Raw genomic sequence first — 23,870 nt, 5'->3', positions numbered from 1 at the left:
TAAAGTAATTATGACCTTAAAACAACACCCTGTATATTGAAATTCTGAAAATCTGTTTGCATATTTGAAAAGAGCACAAAAAACTAAGTCTAATCGTTTGCTTCAATTTTTCGGCCAGACAATTTTATGACTTTAATTTTGAAATTATATTGAATTTTTTAAGAACTTACACATTTAAAAGCAGGTATTATTAACTTTTAATTATAAATTATGAAATCTATTGAATAGATACTCATTTTAAAATTAATCAATATTTATTTGCCACAGTGGAACGACCCAATTATTAATCACAAGAAAAATTCAGGTCCGGATTAACAAAAAAACATAAAGTAATTGTGATCTTAAAACAACACCCGGTATATTGAAATGTTCAAAAAAATTTTTGCACATTTGAAAAGACCACAAAAATCTGAGTTTATCGGTTTGCTTTAATTTTTTGTGAAGGAAATTTAAAGACTTCAATTTTGAAATGAAATATATTGATACTTTTAAGAACACTGAAATTAAAAAGCAGGTTTTTAAAGCACTTTTAACAATAAATTTAAAGGTATTAAATAAATACCCATTTTCAAAATAATCAATGCAATAAATAATAACTGATTATTTTTACAATTAGTATTTATTCATTAACTTGAATGATTTATTACTAAAATTGCTTTAAAAACCTGCTTATTAATCTCAGGGTTCTTAAAAATTTGAAAATATTTAATTTCAAAATTAAAGTTAATAAATTTTTGCACAAAAAATCAAAGTGAACCGATAAACTCGGATTTTTGTGGTCTTTTCAAATGTGCAAACAAATTTTGAAAATGACAATATACGGGGTGTTGTTTCAACGTCACAATTACTTTATTTTTTTTTGTTAATCCGGACCTGGATTTTTCTTGTGATTAATAATTGGGTCTTTCCAATGTAATAAATAAGTAGTGATTCATTTTAAAATGAGTATTTATTCAATAACTTTAATAATTATTTATAATTCAAAGTTAATAATACCTGCTTTTTAATGTTGAGTTCTTAAAAAATTCAATATAATTTCAAAATTAAAGTCAAAAAATTGTCTGGCCGAAAAATCGAAGCGAACCATTAGACTTAGTTTTTTGTGCTCTTTTCAAATATGCAAATAGATTTTCAAAATTTCAATATACAGGGTGTTGTTTTAAGGTCACAATTACTTTATAATTTTTTGTTAATCCGGACCTGGATTTTTCTTGTGATTAGTATGTCGGTCGTTTGGGTTTTGAATGAGATATATGTGTACCAAATATTAAAAAAATATACAGGGTGGTTCTAAAGTTATGGCTTAGGAAAGAAATGAGCAAAATCGATAAAACACCCTGTATCTAGGATATAAAAGTCGGTAGGGCAAAAAATTTAGTATAGCTAGAACGGCCTCGGTGACCTCTATTCACCATTAAAGTATTTCCGTTTCCCAATGAAACACCCTGTATAAAATATTTAAATTAGAACTCAATTGTAGCCTTAGGCTTTCTTATCATTTTGGTTTTTGATTCATTTGCTTATTTTGGATAATAAAAAGTTAGGTACGTTAACAACTAGCAATGTTTTTCATTAATAAATTCTCATTTTCTCCTTAGTTTAATAAACAAGCCTAAAGTAGGCTATGAGAAATTAACAATTTAATGGATGTCAAATTGCTCACAGTCAAGAAGTATCTGGCTGTTTTGAAAATTAGTAGATTTATTATTTAAAGTTTCAATTAAGTCCGTATTTTTTTTTGTTGGTTGGTAGAGATGGAACGCGCTACAAGGAATTTGAACCGCGATGAGTGTATTCAAGCAGTGATCGTACATAGCGAAGGACTTAGCTACCATGCTATCGGCTCCTTATATTGGTAACAATTTTTTTAATGCGCTATAATGCAAGACCTCACGTTCACGATTTGTAACCGAATATTTACAACAGGTAAATCTTCGGACTTTGAAATGGTCATCGCATAGTCCAGATCTGAACCGAATCGAACATTTGTGGGACCTAATTGGCAGAAGACTACGACAGCGTTTGCCACCTCCTAGAACCTTACAAGAGGTAGAAGCAGTAGCTCTCGAGATTTGGAATGATATTGATCAAGACCAAATAGTATACCTCATTTGTAATATTAAAGCACATATCTCTTTTATTATCGAACATAAGCAAATGAATCAAAAAACAAAATGTTAAGAAAGCCTAAGGCTACAATTGAGTTTTAATTTAAATATTTTATATATGCTAAAATATTCCGCAGGGTGTTCCGAACTTAAACAAAAAAACACTGTATGATTACGCTAAACAACAGGTTTAGGAAATTCGAGACATCTAACGTGTACAATTCAGCGAGTGAGTCGATTTTTTTGCTCTCAAGTGTAGATGGGCACCATCGAGTTCACTCCCGTCTTGGGCAGGTAGTTATTTTATTAGTCGAGTTCACTCCCGACACTATTCGAATTCACTCCCGAGCGATTTTAAAATAAAGTATGATTTAAGGATATTATTTTTCTAAAATTTAAACATTGTTGCCAAATAGCACTTTCATCGTAAAGCAATTCGAGAAGTTTTTCCAGACACTAAACTTAAGGGATGCTTGCTTCACTTGAGTTAAAGTTGGTATAGAAAATTTCAACAGTTGGAACTGTTCCACGAATATCAGTGCAGAAACAGATATAACTAAATATATACCTTATATATTTGGCATTTGGTTTACCATTTCTCAAAGCAGAGGACGTTGGGGATATTGCTTTGCCATAGATCTGGTTGCAATTCAGGAAATACATTTCCTCCTCATATATGGGCTGAAAATTCTTCGTCTTTACAAAGGACAACAAATGCATGTGAGTCTTTTCACTCTCGCTATAATGCTTCATTATACAACACATCCAAATTTTAACCAGTTTATTTATGTTCTTCAAGATTTTCAATTAGATACTGACTTATATCAAACTTCAAAGTATAGATACCGTTGTGAAAGTGTACGATAGAAAAGTGATATTAAGGAAAAACTTAAAGATAATAATTTGAAATAACTACAAAATAACGGCCTTACCAATTTTGAATTTATAAAAAATATATCAAATATGTTGTAAAAAAAAGAAAGCTTAGCAATTCCATATTTACTCTAATGTATGTATTCGATGAAACAAGTGACCAAATATTAACAAGAACATAACAATGAAACTTTGTTTTCTTGAATTATTACCAAGTTGCATTTTTAAAAATCATCCCAATTAGATCTATGTAGATGTGCAAGAACGTCTAATAAGAAATATACTTTTAAACAAATGATTTGTCAACAGTGTCCAGATTTTAAGGTATAATAATTACTTTATTAATGACGGCTTAAAATCGTCTGGGAGTGAATTCAAACATTACCTTTTACGTAGTCAGGTAATATTTATATTTTGGGAGTGAACTCAACTCGTCCCGTGTAGATAGACTGCCTTTTTAATTAGTTAAAATACTAAGCATTTACAGTCGACTGTGTATGCTGTTAAAACCACAATATTTCGTTAGACATTATAATTTTCATAAAAAAAACCCAAGATTAGTGTATTTCATTGCCATTAATAAGTAATTACACTTAATAGTATTAATTGCTTAATAGCACCAACTGAGGAATTGTAGTGGAAAAAAACTAATAATTAAATACTAGAATCTATACTAAATTTACAATCAAGATGCAGAAGAAATAAACAAACCAAGACACGTTAAATTCTACTAGGAGCACTCCCGAATCATAATTTACAATGTATATACATTGTAAGTCCCAAATCATGATTTCCAACGTTTATACATTGTAAATTATGATTCGGGAGTGCTCCTAGTAGCATTTAACGTGTCTTGGTTTGTTTATTTCTACTGCATCTTGAATGTAAATTTAGTATAGTATTTTATTATTAGTTTTTTTCTATTTTTAATTATTAATAATTAAAAAAAGTCATTTTCTAATTATTAATAATTAATTATTATTCTTCTTCTGGTAGCACTACAACCCGGGGTGGGTCTTGGCTGACTGCACAACTCGCTTCCATCTCGAACGGTCGTCCATGATAGTTGGGTCAGTGGGTAGCCCATTGTTGTTCTTAGATCTGACCTGAACTATAATATATTAATTATAGTCAGAACAAAATTAGATCAGGCATTCCTTGTTTTTTATAGGTGTTAACATACTAAATTACATATCCATTAATATTTTTATCCATTCAACAGATCGGTGCCGATCGACCTTATATCGGATTCTCTAATATAAAACACCCTCATTTGGGTAAATCGTATATGATCCTATGTATTTTGTTGCTTTAATCGCTTAGAAATATTATTAGAAATTCACAAGGAAAAAGTTTTCCTGTAGTTGGCTGTATACCATATAATACAAAAAACGACTAAAATCCTTTATAAAAGGTATATATTTAAAAATCCCTAAAAAGGGCTACATCACAGAACTAGTTTTCGATTGGGTGACCAATCATCACCAGTGCTTACCTAAAATGAATATAACCTGATGATATTGCAAAGTTTTTAAAATTTTGACTACGGTTTTAAGAAAAGTTGTAGGTTAAACTACAAGACAGAAAATCAAACAAATGAAAGAGAAAACAAAAGTAAAAAATGTAGCTGAACATACAGGGTGTCCCGGAAAATAGTGCGTTCCTTTAAGGTATGGAGAGAATACACAATTTGGAACAAAAAAGTCCTATACCATTTTTTTCTAAAGTTAGCCGTTTCCAAAAAAAAGTTAACATTGTTTTCCATATACCTGTATTTTAATGTTTGGAAATTTTAATAAACTGGCAACATCGTACGCACTACGGCATAATAACATAATAAGAACTCGTTTGTGATTGTGATTAACAGTATTTAAAATAATCCAACCTAATAGTAGGTAATACTTATGTATTTACTATTTGTTTACTAAAATTATTTTCTTTTGAAATGTATTGAAATACCTATTGCATAATTTTAAACGAATTACACATCTTTAACATAAAAACACATCTTTTAACTAAACTAGTATTATGTATTTAGTAAGGTTTAAATGGCTTGAATGCTGAGTATTGCTGAGGGCTTTAACTGAATTACATAGTTTTAATAGTTTACAGTGGAACTTAAATACACCAGATAATGTCTCAGTAATTTGTTTACTTGTGAACTGAAATAACTAAGTTGTACTTACTTGAAAATAATTAATATACCGAATAGATGTTTCAAGTAACCTTTCACAAACACCATTCATAGGTAATAACATAATAGGTAATACACTCACTATTCGAAAACATTTTCGGCATTGACACTAAACAGGATTCTTTAAAACTATCTGTTTACTATCATCTTTTATCTATTTACATGGGACTGTCTATGCTTAAATTTGCGTACCGCACATAGTTGTCAGATTTAAATTTGAATACCAAAATACATTTTAATTTTTTGGTCAAACGGTTGCATTTAGAAAAAAATGTTATAAGAGTTTTTTGTTCTACATGGTGCCTTCTACCTATACCTTTAAGGAACGCACTATTTTCCGGGACACCCTGTATAACAGGGTTAAAATTAAGATTTGCGGACCACAATGCGAGACAGGAAGAAAATAGATGGAATGCTGAAATACAAAACTTGGGACCGCGGACAGGAAGAAGAGGCAAAGGAAGACCTCAGATGCGATGGAAGGACGATATTGTAAAAGCTGCAGGAACTAACTGTAAAAGCGCAGCCAAGGACAGACGGAAATGGAAAGATTTGGGGAAGGCCTATGTCCTAAGTTGGAAAGAAATGGGCTAAAAGAAGAAGAAAGAAAGAAGAAGTAGGTTATACTCACGTGATCTAACATGCTAGCCACCAAAATACAATGTTATAAAAATATATGGGTAAAAACCCTTTAAAAGTGATCCGTCAAGGAAACATTGATGAAATATATGTGAACTTAAACATGGATGTTCAAAATATTCCATGTAATATGCTCTAGGTATCATCTGAGCTCTAAATCGACTTGTTCACATGTTGACTGTATGGTGGCAAGTGACGATGATATGGGGACTCGATGGGGTGACGATGACAGAAGTGACAGTTCCACAGGAAGTTGAAAAATTAATCTGTCAGTTTTGAAGACTATAGTGTAAAGCTTGTTAAATTAAGAAAAGTAACAACAATCACTCCACTGTGATAAATAATCAATTAAAATAAAATAAACTAAATGTTGTAGTTATAAAAATGTTTTCACGTATGTTGTCAATGGAGGTGGTAGGCAAACCACATTACACAAAAATTAATCGAAAACTAAAATTAATGATCAAACCCTATTGTCAATAGACCCAGGATTTAGAAAAGCAATTTTGTGTTGATTTAAAGTTATCGAATTTATTTAACTTATTGGTAGCTGTTGTAATTTGTGTAAGCTTAAAAAGACGTCACAGTAGGGGTGACTGAAGTGTAAAAATGTCTTAAATAATCTAGGGGGATATATCATTAGAAAAACAAACTCAGACTTAGGCGACTAATTCCTAAGGACCCCGCAGGCTACCCGGATCCCTAAGGGTTTGAAACCAAACCGTCATAAAATGTTGTTGACAGTAGGGGGAGGAGAGGATGGAATAAAGATGTATATTATCATGAATATAAGATGTATATGATCATATGAGAGGAGAGGATGGAATATAAGATGTATATGATCATGAATATAAGATGTATAATATGATTATATACATCTTATATTTCATCCTCTCCTCCCCCTACTGTCAACTACATCTTATGACGGTTTGGGTTCAAACCCTTAGGGTTCCGGGTAGCCTGCGGGGTAGATGTATATGATCTCGAATATAAGATGTTTATGATCATATACATCTTATATTCCATCCTCTCCTCCCCCTACTGTCAACTACATCTTATGACGGTTTGGTTTCAAACCATTACGGTTCCGGGTAGCCTGCGGGATCCTTAGGAATTAGTCGCCTAAGTCTGAGCTTGTTTTTTAATGATATATCCCCCTAGATTATTTAAGACATTTTTACACTTTAGTCACCCCTACTGTGACGTCTTTTTAAACTTACACAAATTCCAACAGCTACCATTAAGTTAAATAAATTCGATAACTTTAAATCAACACAAAATTTCTTTTCTAAATCCTGGGTCTATTGACAAAAGGGTTTGATATCATTGACTTTGGTTTTCGATTAATTTTTGTGTAATGTGTTTTGCCTGCCACCTCCATTGACAACATACGTGAATACATTTTTATAACTACAACATCTAGTTTATTTTATTTTAATTGATTATTTATCACAGCGGAGTGATTGTTGTTACTTTTCTTAATTTAACAAGCTTACACCATAGTCTTCAAAACTGACAGGTTAATTTTTCAACTTCCTGTGAAACTATCACTTCTGTCATGTCATCGTTCAAGAGTCCCCATATCATCGTCACTTGCCATCATACAGTCAACATGTGAACAAGTCAATTTAGAGCTCAGATGGTACCTAGAGCATATTACATGGAATATTTTGAACATCCATGTTTAAGTGAACATATTTCATCTGTTTCCTTGATGGATCACTTTTAAAGGGTTTTTACCCATATATTTTTATAATATTGTATTTTGGTGGTTAGCATGTTAGATCACGTGAGTATAACCTACAACTTTTCTTAAAACCGTAGTCATAATTTTAAAAACTTTGCATTATCTTATCAGGTTATATTCATTTTAGGTAAGCACTGATGATGATTGGTCACCCAATCGAAAACTAGTTCTGTGATGTAGCCCTTTTTAGGGATTTTTAAATATATACCTTTTATAGAGGATTTTAGTCGTTTTTTATTATTAGAAATGATAATTTCTTTATGTGGACACTTCAAATGGTGGGCTAAATTTTTTATTAAACAATTTGTGAAAAAAATAGGACTTAATTTTTTCCCCATTTCGTTGCTATATCTCGCTAACTATGCATTTTAGAAAACATTTGTGAAGACAAAAAGTTTTGCAATTTCCTACAAGATAGAATAGGACTGATGTTCAAATTGAAAAAATAATTATTGTTATTGCAAAATTAGCAAAAACCATTAAAAAAACAGTCAAAAATCAATGTTTTTAATAATCTTTTTATAATAATATTATTGACCGATTGTGTTGAAATTTTGTGTAGTGCTTTTTAATATTAAAAAGACGTTCTGGGTAAATTTTTTTAAAATGCATAGCTGCCAAGATATAGCAACGAAAAGGAGAAAAAAATGTTTCTAATTTTTTCCAAAAAACTGTTTAATAAAAAATTTAGCCTATCTTTTAAACTGCCCGCATAGTGAAAATATAATTTCTAATAATATTTCGAAAAAATAAATAGGATCATATACGATGTATCTAACCCAAAACAGATTCCTCCTGGACTACTAGGCAGTTTGCTAAAAATATGTAGTCTGAAGGACCTACTTCTATATATTTGCTTGAAACTTGTTTGTTGATTGGTTGAATTATAATTACTAATTAAAAAATATATAAATGTGTTTTATATTAAATTTAGTTTTTTCTGTTTAGAGAAGACAAGAAGAATTAGAAAGAAAAGAGCAAGAATTAGCTCGCAGGGAAGAAGAAATGAGAAATTCGACATACAATGTACGACGTAACAATTGGCCTCCTTTGCCTGAGCAGTGTTGCTTTCAACCATGCTTTTATCAAGATATACAGGTTGATATCCCACTAGAATTTCAAAAGATTGTGAGAAATCTTTACTATCTTTGGATATGTAAGTAACTTGTCACGCTTGTTAGAGTAAAATACACAAACACACATTTAAGAAGTGAATATTTCTTGTTGCTCGGAATGATGGCTTTGCATGGGCCGAAATCATATTTAGCATCATTCTAAAAATCGAGACGCGTGCAGTAACCTTGTAGTATACGAGTACAGTAATATACAAGATGTACATACAATATACATACACTTATTACAATTTTATATATCTTTATATAACAACTTGAGAACGACTGGATCGATTTGGCTAATTTTGATTTTAAAATATTTGTATAAAATAAATTAAATAAAATTCAATAAAAGTAAATAAAATCGAATCTGATCGAATTAAATAAAATAAAATTTCATTATCATCCCCAAGTTCATAGCCCATCCATAGCATTGAAACATCATAATATTCAGCCTATATTTGGTACTATTAGTTTTTGAAATGGGTAACACATTCTTTAGAGTCGTTTGCTACGCTGATTCTGTCCTTATCGCCGATTCTGAAGACAATCTCCAAAGGCTACTTTGGAGATTGGAGGCTATTTAATATTAAAGCCAAAGAACTAAATATCCTCATCAACACCGAGAAGACCAAGTGTCTAGTAGTTTCCAAAGAACCGATAAGATGCAAATTAGAAATTGACTCCAAAACTGTGGAACAGGTGAATCACTTCAAATGTCTTGGAGCGGAAATAACAAGCTATGAAAATCTCTCAAAAGAGGTCAGAGAACAAACAATGAAAGCAGCTAGAATCTCGGGATGCCTGAAAGAAATCGTATGCGGAAGAAACAAGACCAGACACAAATAGAACGTTACAAATGATGAGAACAGTTGAAATGAAAACACTAAGAAGTATACAAGGCAAAACTCTACGTGACAAAATAAGAAGTGAAGACATCAGACAAAACTGTGGAATACAGGACATAGTCAGACAGAGATGAAGATATTGGAACAAACATGTAAAGAGAATGGAGGACAGCAAACTCGTTAAATGCGCAAAAACGAATAACCCAGTAGGTAAAAGACCACAGGGTAGACCACCAAAACGATGGCGAGAATGGTAGACCTCATCGTCCATGGTAGACCTCATCGTCCGGGGAAGACTTGATGGCAATGAACAGGCAGAAGCCTACTAGCATGATCGATCATGCTAGAAAGAAGAAGAACAGTTTCCTTGTATGCATTACCCCACATAATGCATTGTAAGCAAATTAACCCAACCTAACCTAAATCATAACGGAAGTAATTTATTTCCTTATATGCATTACCCCACATAATGTGGAGCCCAAGGTTTTTCCTGATCACCAAATTTTTCACCGAAGTAAGCATGATAAGAGGTAGCAAAAAGAACAGAGGAAGAGATAAACAAGAGATTGGAAAGAATCACGACCGGGAACATAGAAGAGGAATGGGAACTAATACAAGCAGCTGTGATAGAAGTGGCAGACCTTAGCATTGGGACAGCAGAAAAAGAAAAGAGAGAACAATGGTTTGATGAGGACTGCAAAAGAATTCTAGAGCAGAGAAACAACGCAAAAATGAAAAATATTAGAAACAACACAGAAAAAAGTAAAGAGTATTATAAAGACAAAAGAAGAGAAGCTAAGGGATTATGTAGGCAAAAGAAGAGAAAATCACTGGAAAAGCAACTAGAAATAATAGAAGAAAACTACGTCCAAAATGAAGTTAAAAATTTTTATCAAAGAGTAAAAAACACGAGGGACTCAAAATAAATGCACAATGTTTTTCAGAAATAAAGATGGTATGTTGCTGGGAGACAAGACAGACAAATTGGATAGATGAGCAGAATACTTCGGAGAATTATTAAACGATAAAGCCTAAACAGAAACAGAAATGCAACAGCGAAGGCAAGAAATCGAACAACAACAAATACGAGAAGCGGAACCACAACAAACACAAGCACCGACAGAAAGGGAGATAATAACAGTAATAAAAGACCTAAAAATAATAAAAGTGCCGGAGAAAGCGGAGTGCCAGCAGAGATATTAAAGGTAGTAGGAAGTATACTGCAGCAAAAAATAGCTGGATTTATAAAGAAAATATGGGATATCGAAAAAATGCCGGAGCAATGGAACACAGCACTCATCTGCCCAGTTCACAAGAAAGGTGATAAGACCATATGTGAAAATTACAGAGGAATCGCACTGTTAGAAGTGGTGTATAAGGTATTAGCAAAAATTATAAGAACTAGATTAAAAGCTTATGAATCAGAGATAATAGGAGAATTCCAGGCTGGTTTCAGACAGGGAAGAGGAACAACCGATGAATTTGTTTTGCTAAATTTATTACAAAACAATAGTTATGAACAAAATCTAGGCTTGCATATGCTCTTTATCGATTTTAAACAGGCTTACGACTCCATCTCACGAAACGGGCTATACGAAGCAATGAGAGCACTAGGAATATCAGAGAAACTGACACGATTAGTAAAAATGACGTTAACCAACACAGTCAATAAAGTCATGATAAAAGGCAGTTTTTCAAATCAGTTTAACGTCAACAGAGGATTAAAACAAGGGGATCCCCTGTCAACAGACTTATTCAATCTAGTGCTGGAAAAGATAATTAGAGGAGCCAATATCCAGACAAGCGGCATGATTCTTAACAGAAGACAACAGTGTATAGGTTTTGCAGATGACTTGATGTTTCTGACACGTTCAAGAACAGAACTTCAAAAAATGTTCAAGAAGACGCAAAGAAAATATGGCCTGACTATAAACCAAGGAAAAGCCAAGTATATGAAAATGAGAGGAGAAAACGCTGAAGAAAATAAGTGGATTACTCTAAGGACAAACGACAAAGATTATAAATTTGAGAAGGTAACTGAATTTCAGTACCTTGGAGTAACAGTTACAAATAGAGGAGACGAAGATAGAGAGATAGATAAACGGTTGTTAAAAGGTATCAAAGCAGTAGGTTCATTAAACGCACTGTTGAAGGCAAAAAACGTGTCCAGGGTAGCCAAGATCCGAGAGTATGAAACAATAGTGAGAGCAACGGTGTTATATGCATGTGAAACTTGGACAATGAACCATAAAGTAGAAAAAAAGCAGAGATTTGGGAGAGAAAAATATTGAAAATAATTTTTGGTGGTATAAAGGAGGCTAACGTGAATGGCGCAGAAGAACAAACCAGGAGCTAATGGAGATGTATAAGAAACCTAAAATAACTCAGAAAATCAAGGCACAGAGAGTAAGATGGTTGGGTCATGTTTTACGAATGCCACAAGAAAGAAACGTACTAAGAGTTTTATCAGCAGGAGAACAAGGGAAGAAAAGAAGAGGAAGACCACGAAGGAAGTGGTTTGATGCCGTCCGGACTGACCTAGAAGAAATGGGTACAAGAGACTGGAGAGGACCGCAAAAAATGGAAGAAATTAGTCAAGACTATCGAAGCCAAGGGCCTCTAAGGCCTGTAGTGCTGTTATATATAAGCGTGATAAAATAAACTACAGTCATTTGAAATGTGATGTTACAGAAGGATGCTTAGAATAGCATGGACACAGAAGAAAACGAACACGGAAGTATTGCGAGAAATGAGCAAAGAATGCGAAATAATAAACACAATAACGATAAGAAAGTTACAATATCTGAAATGCTAAGACTGATAATGCATGGAAAGATAATAGACGGAAGGAGTATAGGAAGAAGGAGAGTGTCATGGTTGAAGAATTTAAGGGACTGGTTTAAATGCAGTTCTATAGAACTCTTCAGAGCAGCGGTAGATAGAGTAAAGATAGTGATGGTGATATCCAACCTCCGATTAGGAGACGGCACTTAAAGAAGAAGAAGAAGCGTGATCAGCTTTCTTGATAAATTCTGCATTGCTATTTGTATCCTTAAACACGTAAGAAAATATGGCAGAACTGTTTTTACACTTTCTTGTTGACATTATGCCGGACTAAACACTCAGAAAACAAAACACAACTGGATGCTACCAACAACTGACGCTAACTAACTATTTCGTAAACAACTGCCGCACAGTGTTCAAAATTGGTCAAAACGTGATCGAAACTAAATTTGTTTAAACTGTAAAAGTTATCTCGCTGAAAACTTAGAATATTTGAGGTATTATACCGTATAACGAGTATATATATATATATATATATATATATATATATATATATATATATATATATATATATACAAAATATGCATAAGATGGAATGCAACCACAGACACGTGTTTCTGACTTATTAGTCGTCATCAGTATGGTATAGCCAAACAGGAGCAACGCAACCAATTTGTGGCTGTAATGTTAGAAGACCCTCAGGATTCGAGAGCAACAACTAACACATCCACGGAGGAAGCTACAGCTACCTGAGGAAAGTAATGCCAAACGTTTAAAACGTTTTAAGATCAAACAAGGAGAGGTTAACGCGAGTTAATAGATATCGGCATGGCTCGCAACAATGAAAATACAAAATATGCATAAGATGGAATGCAACCACAGACACGTGTTTCTGACTTATTAGTCGTCATCAGTATGGTATAGCCAAACAGGAGCAACGCAACCAATTTGTGGCTGTAATGTTAGAAGACCCTCAGGATTCGAGAGCAACAACTAACACATCCACGGAGGAAGCTACAGCTACCTGAGGAAAGTAATGCCAAACGTTTAAAACGTTTTAAGATCAAACAAGGAGAGGTTAACGCGAGTTAATAGATATCTATTAACTCGCGTTAACCTCTCCTTGTTTGATCTTAAAACGTTTTAAACGTTTGGCATTACTTTCCTCAGGTAGCTGTAGCTTCCTCCGTGGATGTGTTAGTTGTTGCTCTCGAATCCTGAGGGTCTTCTAACATTACAGCCACAAATTGGTTGCGTTGCTCCTGTTTGGCTATACCATACTGATGACGACTAATAAGTCAGAAACACGTGTCTGTGGTTGCATTCCATCTTATGCATATTTTGTATTTTCATTGTTGCGAGCCATGCCGATATCTATTAACTCGCGTTAACCTCTCCTTGTTATATATATATATATATATATATATATATATATATATATATATATATATATATATATATATATATATATATGTCTTCATATCAAGGCGAGATCCGTTTGTATCATAAGCTATACAAGATGAGATCCGTTTTGCAAGGCGAGATCCGATTTTGGATCTCACCTTGTATTCACGTGTATATAATGACATCTCGATGTAACAATGGTTGGGGTACAAGGAAATCGATTTTTGTCTGGACCTCATTTTGCACCCCTTTTGGTGAATTTTATATTGCAGTGGTTCCACTAAATCCGCTGTAGAGGGCAGCGCGCGCGATCCGTTGTGTATATCCTAAATATATATTTTGCAGACAACCCGAAATCCGGTAAATTTGGAAACATCGCAAATGAATTTCACGGTCAGCTCTCTCACTCGGCTTATGTCTAGCTTGAATAAGAATATTTACATTATTTAAGGGCTCTGTCCAGAAAGGCGATTGTCAAATATCTCGAGAACTAGACGGCATATCGAAAAAACTTTGGAATGCTTTTTTAATGGTTTTTCAAAATCTATATACTTATGCAATAGCAGGGTTCTTATTCTGCCTGCGAAAGTGGTGGATGTAGCAACTTTGAATTATCAACTGAAACCCTTTATTTTTAATTAAATAGTTGAAATTTAGAATTAAAAATACACAACTTTTGTTTGAATCGATAATAGCTTCTTTAATCCAGTCGGAAGAGCTTCAAAATCGTCGTTTTGATGACATTTTTAGGGTTTAGGTGTACCTCAGGTAGTTAGCTTAAAACGTAAGAAATAAATTTGAATAGTAACGGATTAAGCCAACACAGAGCCTATCGCAAATGTATACTTTTCATTAATGTTTATTGATAAACAAAGCTCCAATTCTATTTTACTTCAACTCATTTTAAGGCTATTTCAATAAACTCACCGGTTCTTTTTTCAGTTTTTTGGTAAAATATTGTAACTTATAGACGAAAATTCTTAAAATCGGCTATTTTTCATTTAAATTGTCAATAAATAATTAAATTGAGAAAAAATTGGTCAGATTTACATAAATTTTGTTATTCCGTCCATATAGAAACTAAAACAATTGTTACGTAGTTACACTGAGTGTCATAAAAACCGTGTATTTTTACTCATTGCTTTGAGCTATTTCACGTAAAATCGAGATATAAGTTGTATTTTTACATAAGTTATATTAACGTTAAACTGACTTAATTTATAGTTTTATAAGCAACAATTAAGTATAGCGAAATTTATAAAACCTTGTTTAAATTGTTTTACATGCTCTATAATGCGGTTATCTTAAATTTTGTTTTGAATGTTTTTCTTCTTACTGGTGGACAAAAAATGGCAAAATGTGCATTTTTGACATCAAATTGTTGATAACCAACATAGTTACTACTCAAAATATTTAAAAAAAAACTAACCGTCGGTATAACAGGTTGCGTGGCAACCAGATGCAGAACAGTACCATAAATGTTTTCCACTTTTTAGCACTTTCTTTAAGTGAAATTTAAAATCATTTACCACCAATAACTTACACCCATGTTCACTCATTACGAAATCTGTTACAAGAATTTCAGCGATTTCAGCCATTTTTTCAAAATTTATTTGGATTTTCTCTAGTAATCCTTCTAAAAGACAATACATAAATGATGAATACCTTTTACACCAACTTCAAGGAGGGTAATTTATACAGGTACATACCTGGAATTATTATATGGACAGTTCACTCTTTTTAGAGTATAGTTCGCTCAAATATGAGCTCTTTTCATCCATTTCACGCGGTAAATTAGTCCGCTTTTCCTTTAGGTCGTAGTTCATAGGTTGTGATGTTTTTTTGCCTTCTCTACTATCTTCTTCCACTCTCTCCGGTCCTGAATCTTTTCTCTCCAATTTGCAATTTCCATCTTTGATATATCGTCTAGCAGTTGATCTTCCCATCTTATTTTTGGTCTTCCTATTGGTCTATTTTTTACTGGTTTCCAGTTCATTATCTTCCTGATCAGTTCTTCTACCCCTCTTCTTTGTGTGTGCCCAAACCATCTGAGCCTTTGTGCTTTAATGAATTTTACTATATCTTCTCCTTTATTTATATTTATTATTTCATGGTTCATCAGCTTTCTATATTCCCCTGTTTCTGTCTTTACTGGGCCATGTATTCTTCTCATAATTTTTCTCTCAATTATTCTTAAGTTTTCTTCGTCTTTTTTCGTAAGGCACATTACTTCTGCTCCATAGGCTATCACTGATCTGATTGCTGCTGTGTATATTTTTGATTTTGTTTTTTGCTCAGGTTTTTGTCCTTGAGTAATTGGTGAGATTTCCAATATACTCTATTACCTGCTTTAATTCTTTCGTTTATCTCTATACTCCTTCCGTTTTTGCCGTCCACCATCACCCCCAGGTATTTGAAGCAATCTACTCTCTGGAATGTATTTTCACCTATCTTTATTTCTGTTATTCTGTTTACATTGTCTCGTTTGCTTATAAGATATTTTGTTTTATTCTGATTGATTATTAATCCTCTCGTCTTTTCTTCTCTTACCAGGGTCAAAAGTGCCTGTTCTAGTCTTTTTTTATCTCGTGCTACCAGTCCCAGGTCATCTGCATATCCTATGATCTGTGTTGAGCTTTGAATGATTGTCGTTTTCAGCCCTGTGTCACTAATTACTCCTTCTAGAGCGATATTAAATAGTGTCGTTTGTCGTTGACAGACTATCTCCTTGTCTTACTTCAAGTTCTATTTTGATGTCATTTGTATCGCCCTCATTTGTTTTAACTTTTGCTGTTGAGTCTTTTATTGTCATTCTAGATAGTCTTATTAATTTTGCCGGTATCTCCATTTTTTCATTTATTTTAATAATTGTTGTCTGTATATGCTGTCGAAGGCCTGTTAGAAGTCGATGAATAGTATGTGTAATTATATGTCATGTTCACAGCTTTTTTCAATTGTTTGTGTCAGTACGTGTATTGCATCTATTGTTGATCTTCCTTTTCTAAAACCCTGTTGGTATGGTCCTATAATTTTTTCTGTGTATTGATTTAGTCTGTTTCTTATAATTGTGGTCAATATCTTATACGTTGTATTTATTAGCATAATTGGTCTATAGTTGCAGCACTTAGTTGGATCTCCTTTCTTAAAGATTGGTGCGATGTGTCCGTTTTTCCATTCTATGGGCATGCTTTCGTCCTTCCAAATTGTAACCATTAACTTGTGCATTCGCTTCGTGAGCTCCTCTCCTCCGTTGATAATCAGTTCGTTGTTGATTTCATCTGGCCCTGGCGTTTTGTTTACTTTTAGTTGTTTTAATACCTCCATGAATTCCTGATAAGTGGGTGCGCCTTCCTCTTCATCTCTGTTATCTCTTATATCCTCATCCTCTGAATATGCCTTATTGTCGTTTTTGTATAGGTCCGTGAAATGTTTTTCCCAATCTTTTTTGTTTATTTTTGTGGCAGATTTTTTAGTACTGTATTGTTGTTTTATCTATTCGAACAATTTCTTGTTGTCTTTATTATTCGTTTCTAATTCTTGCATTTGTTCAGAGATCCATGTGTTGTTCTTTCTTCTATAGAGTTTCAATGCTTCTTGTTTTTCTTTTCTATATTGGTCCAGTTGTTCCTGTTCGGCACTTTGTAGCCATTTGTGTCTTGCGAGGTGCTTCAGTTGACTTTTTTGGTGACATTCCTCATCAAACCATTCTTTCGATTCTTTGTTTTTTGGAATCCTATTATTTGTTCTGCTGTCTCTATTATGCTGTTCTTTATGTTTTTCCATTCTCCTTCTATTTCTATGTGCTCGTACTGACCCAATTTCTGTTCCAGTTGTTCTGTATATTGTTGCTTTGTTTCTTGCGTTTTCAGATTGGCTATATTCCATTTCCTCCTTTTTCCTTCCTTATGATTATTTGCTTTGATTATTTTCATCTTAAGTTTTGCTATCAACAATATGTGGTCAGTGCCTCCATTTGCCCCTCTATATGACCTTACGTCTTGTACTATTTGTGTCCACCTTTTCGAAATTAGAGTATGATTTATTTGGTTTCCATCCATTTTTCCTGGTATCATCCATGTTATTTTGTGTTCTTTTTGATGTTTATGCCCAGTACTAACTATATATGTGTTTGTTGCTGCTGCTAGGTTGCAGATTTCTCCTCCATTATCATTCGTAGTTTCATGAATGGTTTCTTTGCCAGCTACATTACGATTATAGTCCTCCTTTCCGATCTTTGCATTAAAATCACCCAATATTATTAATATGTCATTCCTCGGAATATTTTCACAGGTTTCTTCCAGGATGTCGTAGAATTCTGCTTTATCTTCTTGGTTTGCTTCTTCGGTGGGTGCATAGCAATTGACTATCGAGATGTTGGCTTGTTTATTTTCTTATGTAAGATATCCTTTCATTAACTGCTTTGAATTGTATCACTTTTTCCCTCATTTTTTTGTTCACCATAAATGCCGTACCATTCGTTCCCTGTTTGTTTTCTCCCGAATAATACATGCTAAAGTTTTTCTTCTCAATTTTTCCTTCTTTCTTCCATCGTATTTCCTGTAGGGCTAGGATTTCTAGTTGGTATTTTTTCATTTCAAGAGCTATTTCTTGCATCTTACCTACTGCCAGCATGGTTCTAATATTCCAAGATCCCATTCTAATGGGTCTTGTTCTTTTCTTCTTATTGAGATTATTTCTTTATTTTGTGTGCGTTATTTTGTTTTCGTTAACCGTTTGCATTTCCGAGTCTTTTTTTGCCATGTCAATATCGTATTTCAGCCGCTGTTCTTCGTTTATTAGTTTTTTGAATTTTTTATCAGCTGTTCTCTCTCTTCGTCCCATATCTAGATTTTGCCATTCACTATTAATTTCTTGTAGCCGGTTTTCGTTTGTTTACCTTTGCTTCTTTAGTCCTTTGCTAGATACGATCTTTATGCTGTTTTAGTTTACGTTTCTTATTTAGGATTTCCATTTTATCCGTGAGGGCTTCTGTTTCTATTGCGCATACTGTTTCTCCTATTTTTTTTGCACTTCTTAGTTTTATTTGTATTTGCAACTCTTGGGCTATAAAATTTTCCATTTCTTCTTTTAGTTTCTTATAATCATTTGTTTCTACTTTCAACCCAGTTACGATCAAGCTTTTCTTTTGCTAAATTTCTCCAGTTGCTCCATTCTTTCATGTAGCTGTTTTACTTCTTTTTTTAGTTTTTGATTCTCTGCTTTTACATCCATTAACTCTTTATTGGTTTGTTGTTATTCTTTCCTTATTTGTTTTATTTCCTGAAGCATTTCATCGTTTTTATTCATTAGCTCTTTCATTATTGTAATCATAACATTTTCCATGTCTTCCTTGTTTTCGTTGCCTGCTTTGCTTGGTGACCGTTTTTTAATTTTACTTCTATTAAAACAATCATCCAAGTTTTCTCTTTTGCGTTTCGTTTCATCATCGGTTTCACTTCCTGTGCCATTTTTTCCATTTTCTAGGAGTGCAGCGCTAAATACCTGGAATACCGATATTAGATTATCAACAATACTTAAAAAATGAAAGTTACCAATTCACCGGTAGTTAATGGGTTATCTAAAAATTACCTGCGCACCAGAGTTGCCAGTTGGCCTGTAATTAGGATGGGGGATTAAAATAGATACGAATTCACCGGGACGCGGAAATATGCACACCCTGATATTCTAGTTACGTAAGCTCGTCCGATTGGCGCATGACGTCAGCAACAGGGTAAAGCATAGTCCCGTCTATGCGTTCGTAATACGAACGCGAATGAAATTTGAGAATAGTACAAATGAATGAATTATGACTAAAAGAAACTACGTGATTTTTATAGTTTAGAGGAAAATTATTAAACTATTTACTTTTATTTAAATTGATTTTCAGTTATTTGTAAAGTTCCCAGTTTCTTGATTATATTGGTATCCGGAAAATAAAAATATTCATATAATCGATATCTAATAAAATTATTATATTTCGTTAGTTGGCAAAATTTGATTAGTGGCCTACACATTAGTAAATATAATTTTTACCAAGGGGAAGAAAAGCCCCAAAATAAAACCATAAATTTAATGGATTGATAAAAAAACAAAAATTTTTACTTTTTAAATAATGTATTTCATCAGATTTAAGTAAGAGGCTTGGAAAAGACAAAAACAAGTTTTACAGTTTTCATGCCATGCACTTTATTTAAATTTTGTGCATGTGAAATAGATGTACATACAGCAACTATGTAGCAGTTTTCATAATTTTTCTTTTACGCAATGTCAGGTTGTTAAGAGACTTGTTTAATTCTTTAATTCGGAAGTACATCCGAGACCTAAAAAATAACTTGTTCGCTTTGTTAGAACAGTCTACAGTTACACTTTTGGACATAAGGTTTTCTAAATAATTTTTAGTTACCAAAATGGAATCACCATTCATGTGGAAGGAAAAATTGTCTCCAGTTATGGGCCATTCCACGAACATACGCCTGTTTTGGATTACTTCGACAACGAGTATTTTACTGTGCAACATAAGAAGTACGAAAGTAAATGGCGCTAATAATTATTATTCCAATAAACAACAATGTAATTTGCAATTTACTTTCGTTCTTCTTATTTTGCACAGTAAAATATTCGTTTTCGAAGTAATCCAAAACAGGCGTATGTTCGTGGAATAGGGTATACTTAATATATGACAAGAGAGTGTCTGATGGTTTACATAAACCACACTTACTCAAATGATCAACCCACGTGTACGTTGAAACATCTTCGGATTGAATACTGGAGTCCTTCAATTTATGGCAGATATAACCAGCCAAATTCTCCAAACCATCATACTCGAGGTCACTAATGTTTTTTTATTCTGATTCTCATTGAGAACTTGAAAATCCACAACTGTTTCGTTGTTAGAATCCAGCCTTTGGATCAATTGTCCAGAAATTGGTAAATCTGAGATGTCGTCTGTTTAAACGTTCGAAAATTCGTTCCATTGTCTTTCCTACCCGTATATAACTTTTATAAAATATAATAAACCTTTTTGTAAACACTTTAAAAAAATTTTAATGGGTTTTCCCATTTCATTTCATGAGCTTCATTTTTTGGTACTATGTATCACGTTAAAATATTTGATTTGGAATTTGAAGGATAAGATCGTCTTTTTTATGAGCTACAAATTTACTTTTACTGGTTCTATAGACTAAGAATATACCATTTTTTCGTTTTTTTTATATGCTACATTTTTTCCAAGAATATTTTTTTGGATAAAGTACTTACTTTTTGAGTATTTGCGAAAAACCGCCGAAAAACGTGTTTTTTTTTTTGTTGAAAAGTAAACATTTTTAGTCGCAAGTGACTCTAGTACCTACCACTGAATTAACCTAGTACCTAAGTTAAAAAAACTCTATAGAGCAAAAGTTGCTTAAAGTTAGTCAGATCTGTTTCCGGACTTATTTTAAACGTATATTTTTTCACCCTCCAAGTAAAAGCAATCAACGGCACAAATTCAGCTTTGAAGTGGGGGATGGGTAGAATCTAAATCCAAATTTTCATGCAATTAGGAGTTGACCCTGAAAATTATGTGTGTTTCTTTGTATCTTTTAAATCATTTTACTTAAAATCATTTTTTAACTACCAAATAATAATTACATATTGAGTTATTTTATTTTTTAAACTTTAACTAGGTAAAGAACTTTTCTCAAAATAGGTTTAATACTATAGTTGATTCCAGTTCCTGAATATTTAAATTTACTATGCATTTTCACAATTTAAATGTGAAACAGGCTTACACAAGTGCACAGAATTCGCAGATTGGTGGCTAGAGATTTCCCTGAACAAAAATTATCAATATGTACATACAATTTAAAATTCACATCAACAAACGATATAATCCTTATTGAACACCTAGTTTTTTATTACATGTTTTAATCTCCAACAAACCAATTAAATAAATATTTATTATTAACTAAAATTCTAGCCATAATTGGTTGGATGGATCATAGTTGGAGTCTTCATATAATTAATTAGTACCTATAATAAATATTATCCAAGAGTCGGCTTCCTGTATGACTACCTCCCCTAGTTTCTTAAATGGACTGCTCCGGACTTACTTAACCTAGCCACAATCTAACTGCAGCGCAGCGGTACCTAGATGCAGTCAATTTTTAAAATCGTCACGAAATGTCCACGCATCGTTTTCTTGTTTTTAATATCTAAATTAAGGATTTAATATTTAAGTTAATAGATTCTCACGATGCCTAAAATGGTTTTTAGCTTGATTATTTTTTTTTTTAGATAAATTATATTTTTAAATACATAATAATATAAAAATAAAAATTAATATTAGTTTTACAATTTCGGCTTTTCTGTATCAATTACTTTTGTGTGTTGAACTATTTTAAAAATGTATAAGGCTTTTTTGTTGGCAAAACAAATTGTGTTGTAGCTGCGTGTACAAAAATTTAAAAAAAATGCTTGAAAAAAATTATTGCAGAATATGCAAACGATTTTCGAGGTTTTTTCTTTATAGTCACAATATTTATACGGGATTGTCTTCTTAATAGTGAATTTTTAATAAATTTGAAAAGGACAATAATGCCGTACAGGCATTTTTTACTAACTCTTAAACGGAAAATTTATTTTCCTACTGTGACGTCATGTGTCATTCAAAATTTACGGCATAATAATTTGAGAAATACTTTTATATATAACTTTCTAAATGTTTTGGTTTTAGGGTGCCTGAAATAAATTATCTTATTCTATGTAAAAATTAAGGCTTACGCAAGGGTGAAAATGCTCTTGGGCTAATGAATTTGTATGGCATAGTAAAATATAATAAAATAAATATATTTACTTAAAATCATGCATACCGTACAGTTTTCTATAATTTTTTCCGCCAGTGAAAATATGTAGGAAATGAAAATTTTTTTACGTTGCAGGACCAATATTTTTGTACGGCATGTAGTTTGTATGTCTTATTTTTGTAATATCTTCCTTACGTCTTAATGCCGTCAATTTAAAAATAATTTATTTATCTGGTCTAAAAGTGAAAAATTTTATGCACCACTGTCAACACATGTGCCACAAGTGACGGCATAGCGCTCAAACGTTTTCTTTTAGGTTCTACTATTTCATTTATAGACTCTTAAGGTGCCTAAAATGATTAGCAAATTTCACCTATGCCGGCTCTTAGTCTATTAGTATTCCGATATTTTATAGTGAAAATTTTATTTTATATTTACATATTTATTTTTTCATTAAAATATTTTAAATATTAATATTCTGGTAAATATGTATATTTATGTAAATATAAATATTCTGGTGGCGTCTGTGAAAATGGTGTCTGTAGGAGGAGGTACAACTACGAGGTATACCACAGATATAAACAAAAATTTGGTGGTAAAGACGTAGTATCTCTTATAAGAATAGGAAGACTAAGATGGGCAGGACATCAAGCAAGATCACAGCAGAACAACTCTCCTAGAAGAATCCTTATTATGTCACAACCTGTGGGAAGTAGAAATAGGGGTAGGCCAAAACTCAGATGGAAGGATGGTGTGGATGATGATGGGAGAAAAATAGCCGCAGCAAACTGGCAACGGTTGGCAATAGATAGGACTGACTGGCGTAATAGACTTGTCGAGGCTCTTTCATAGGGCTTTAGCACCATTGATGATGATAAATATTCTGATAACTGTCAGAACTAAAATGTCATGCAATGATTTGAGACATTCTTAAAATCCTATGTGATGTCAAAATTATTGACACACTAAAAGAAGGGTTTGCTTTGAACTATACCCATATTAGCTAACGATACTTAATAAATTTAAGGGGCTATCCTCGTGTAAAAGTACGAAATTCATATATTTTTTTTGGGAATTTCTAAAATAAAAAGTACTGCACCAATTGTTTTGAACATTTTCAACAGCATTTATTATAAAAAGAAGTACATGCAAGACAATTTTTATAAAAAAAAATATTGAAAATTAAACGATTTATGCACCATCTACTGGCACCGTGAAAATAAAAACATGGCTTCTCTGCTGCAGTGATTGGGACTAATAGAGATCCTGAAACATCAAATTTCAAAGTGATTATTGAAAAATAAGTTATTTCCTATACCGTCAACTAGGATTTTTGAAAAATATTAAAATTTGGAAAAATGACGAAGTGTTGAAATTT

At 32.7% G+C, this 23,870-nt stretch overlaps 1 protein-coding gene across 1 annotated transcript in view; it reads left to right on the top strand.

Annotated features, from left to right (window-relative positions):
* LOC126878478 (secretory carrier-associated membrane protein 1) overlaps nt 1-23,870 on the top strand; it is a 111,451-nt gene that overhangs the window by 75,058 nt on the left and 12,523 nt on the right. Inside the window, exon 4 of the mRNA XM_050641228.1 lies at nt 8,510-8,717. Within this exon, the coding sequence (XP_050497185.1) occupies nt 8,510-8,717 (208 nt within the window). The remainder of the gene's footprint in view (nt 1-8,509; nt 8,718-23,870) is intronic.

The sequence above is a fragment of the Diabrotica virgifera genome, chromosome 10, assembly GCF_917563875.1.
Source record: "Diabrotica virgifera virgifera chromosome 10, PGI_DIABVI_V3a".
Classification (NCBI taxonomy): Eukaryota; Metazoa; Arthropoda; class Insecta; order Coleoptera; family Chrysomelidae; genus Diabrotica; species Diabrotica virgifera.
The sequence above is the reverse complement of the archived record's forward strand: the minus strand, read 5'-3'. Positions and strand labels throughout refer to the sequence as shown.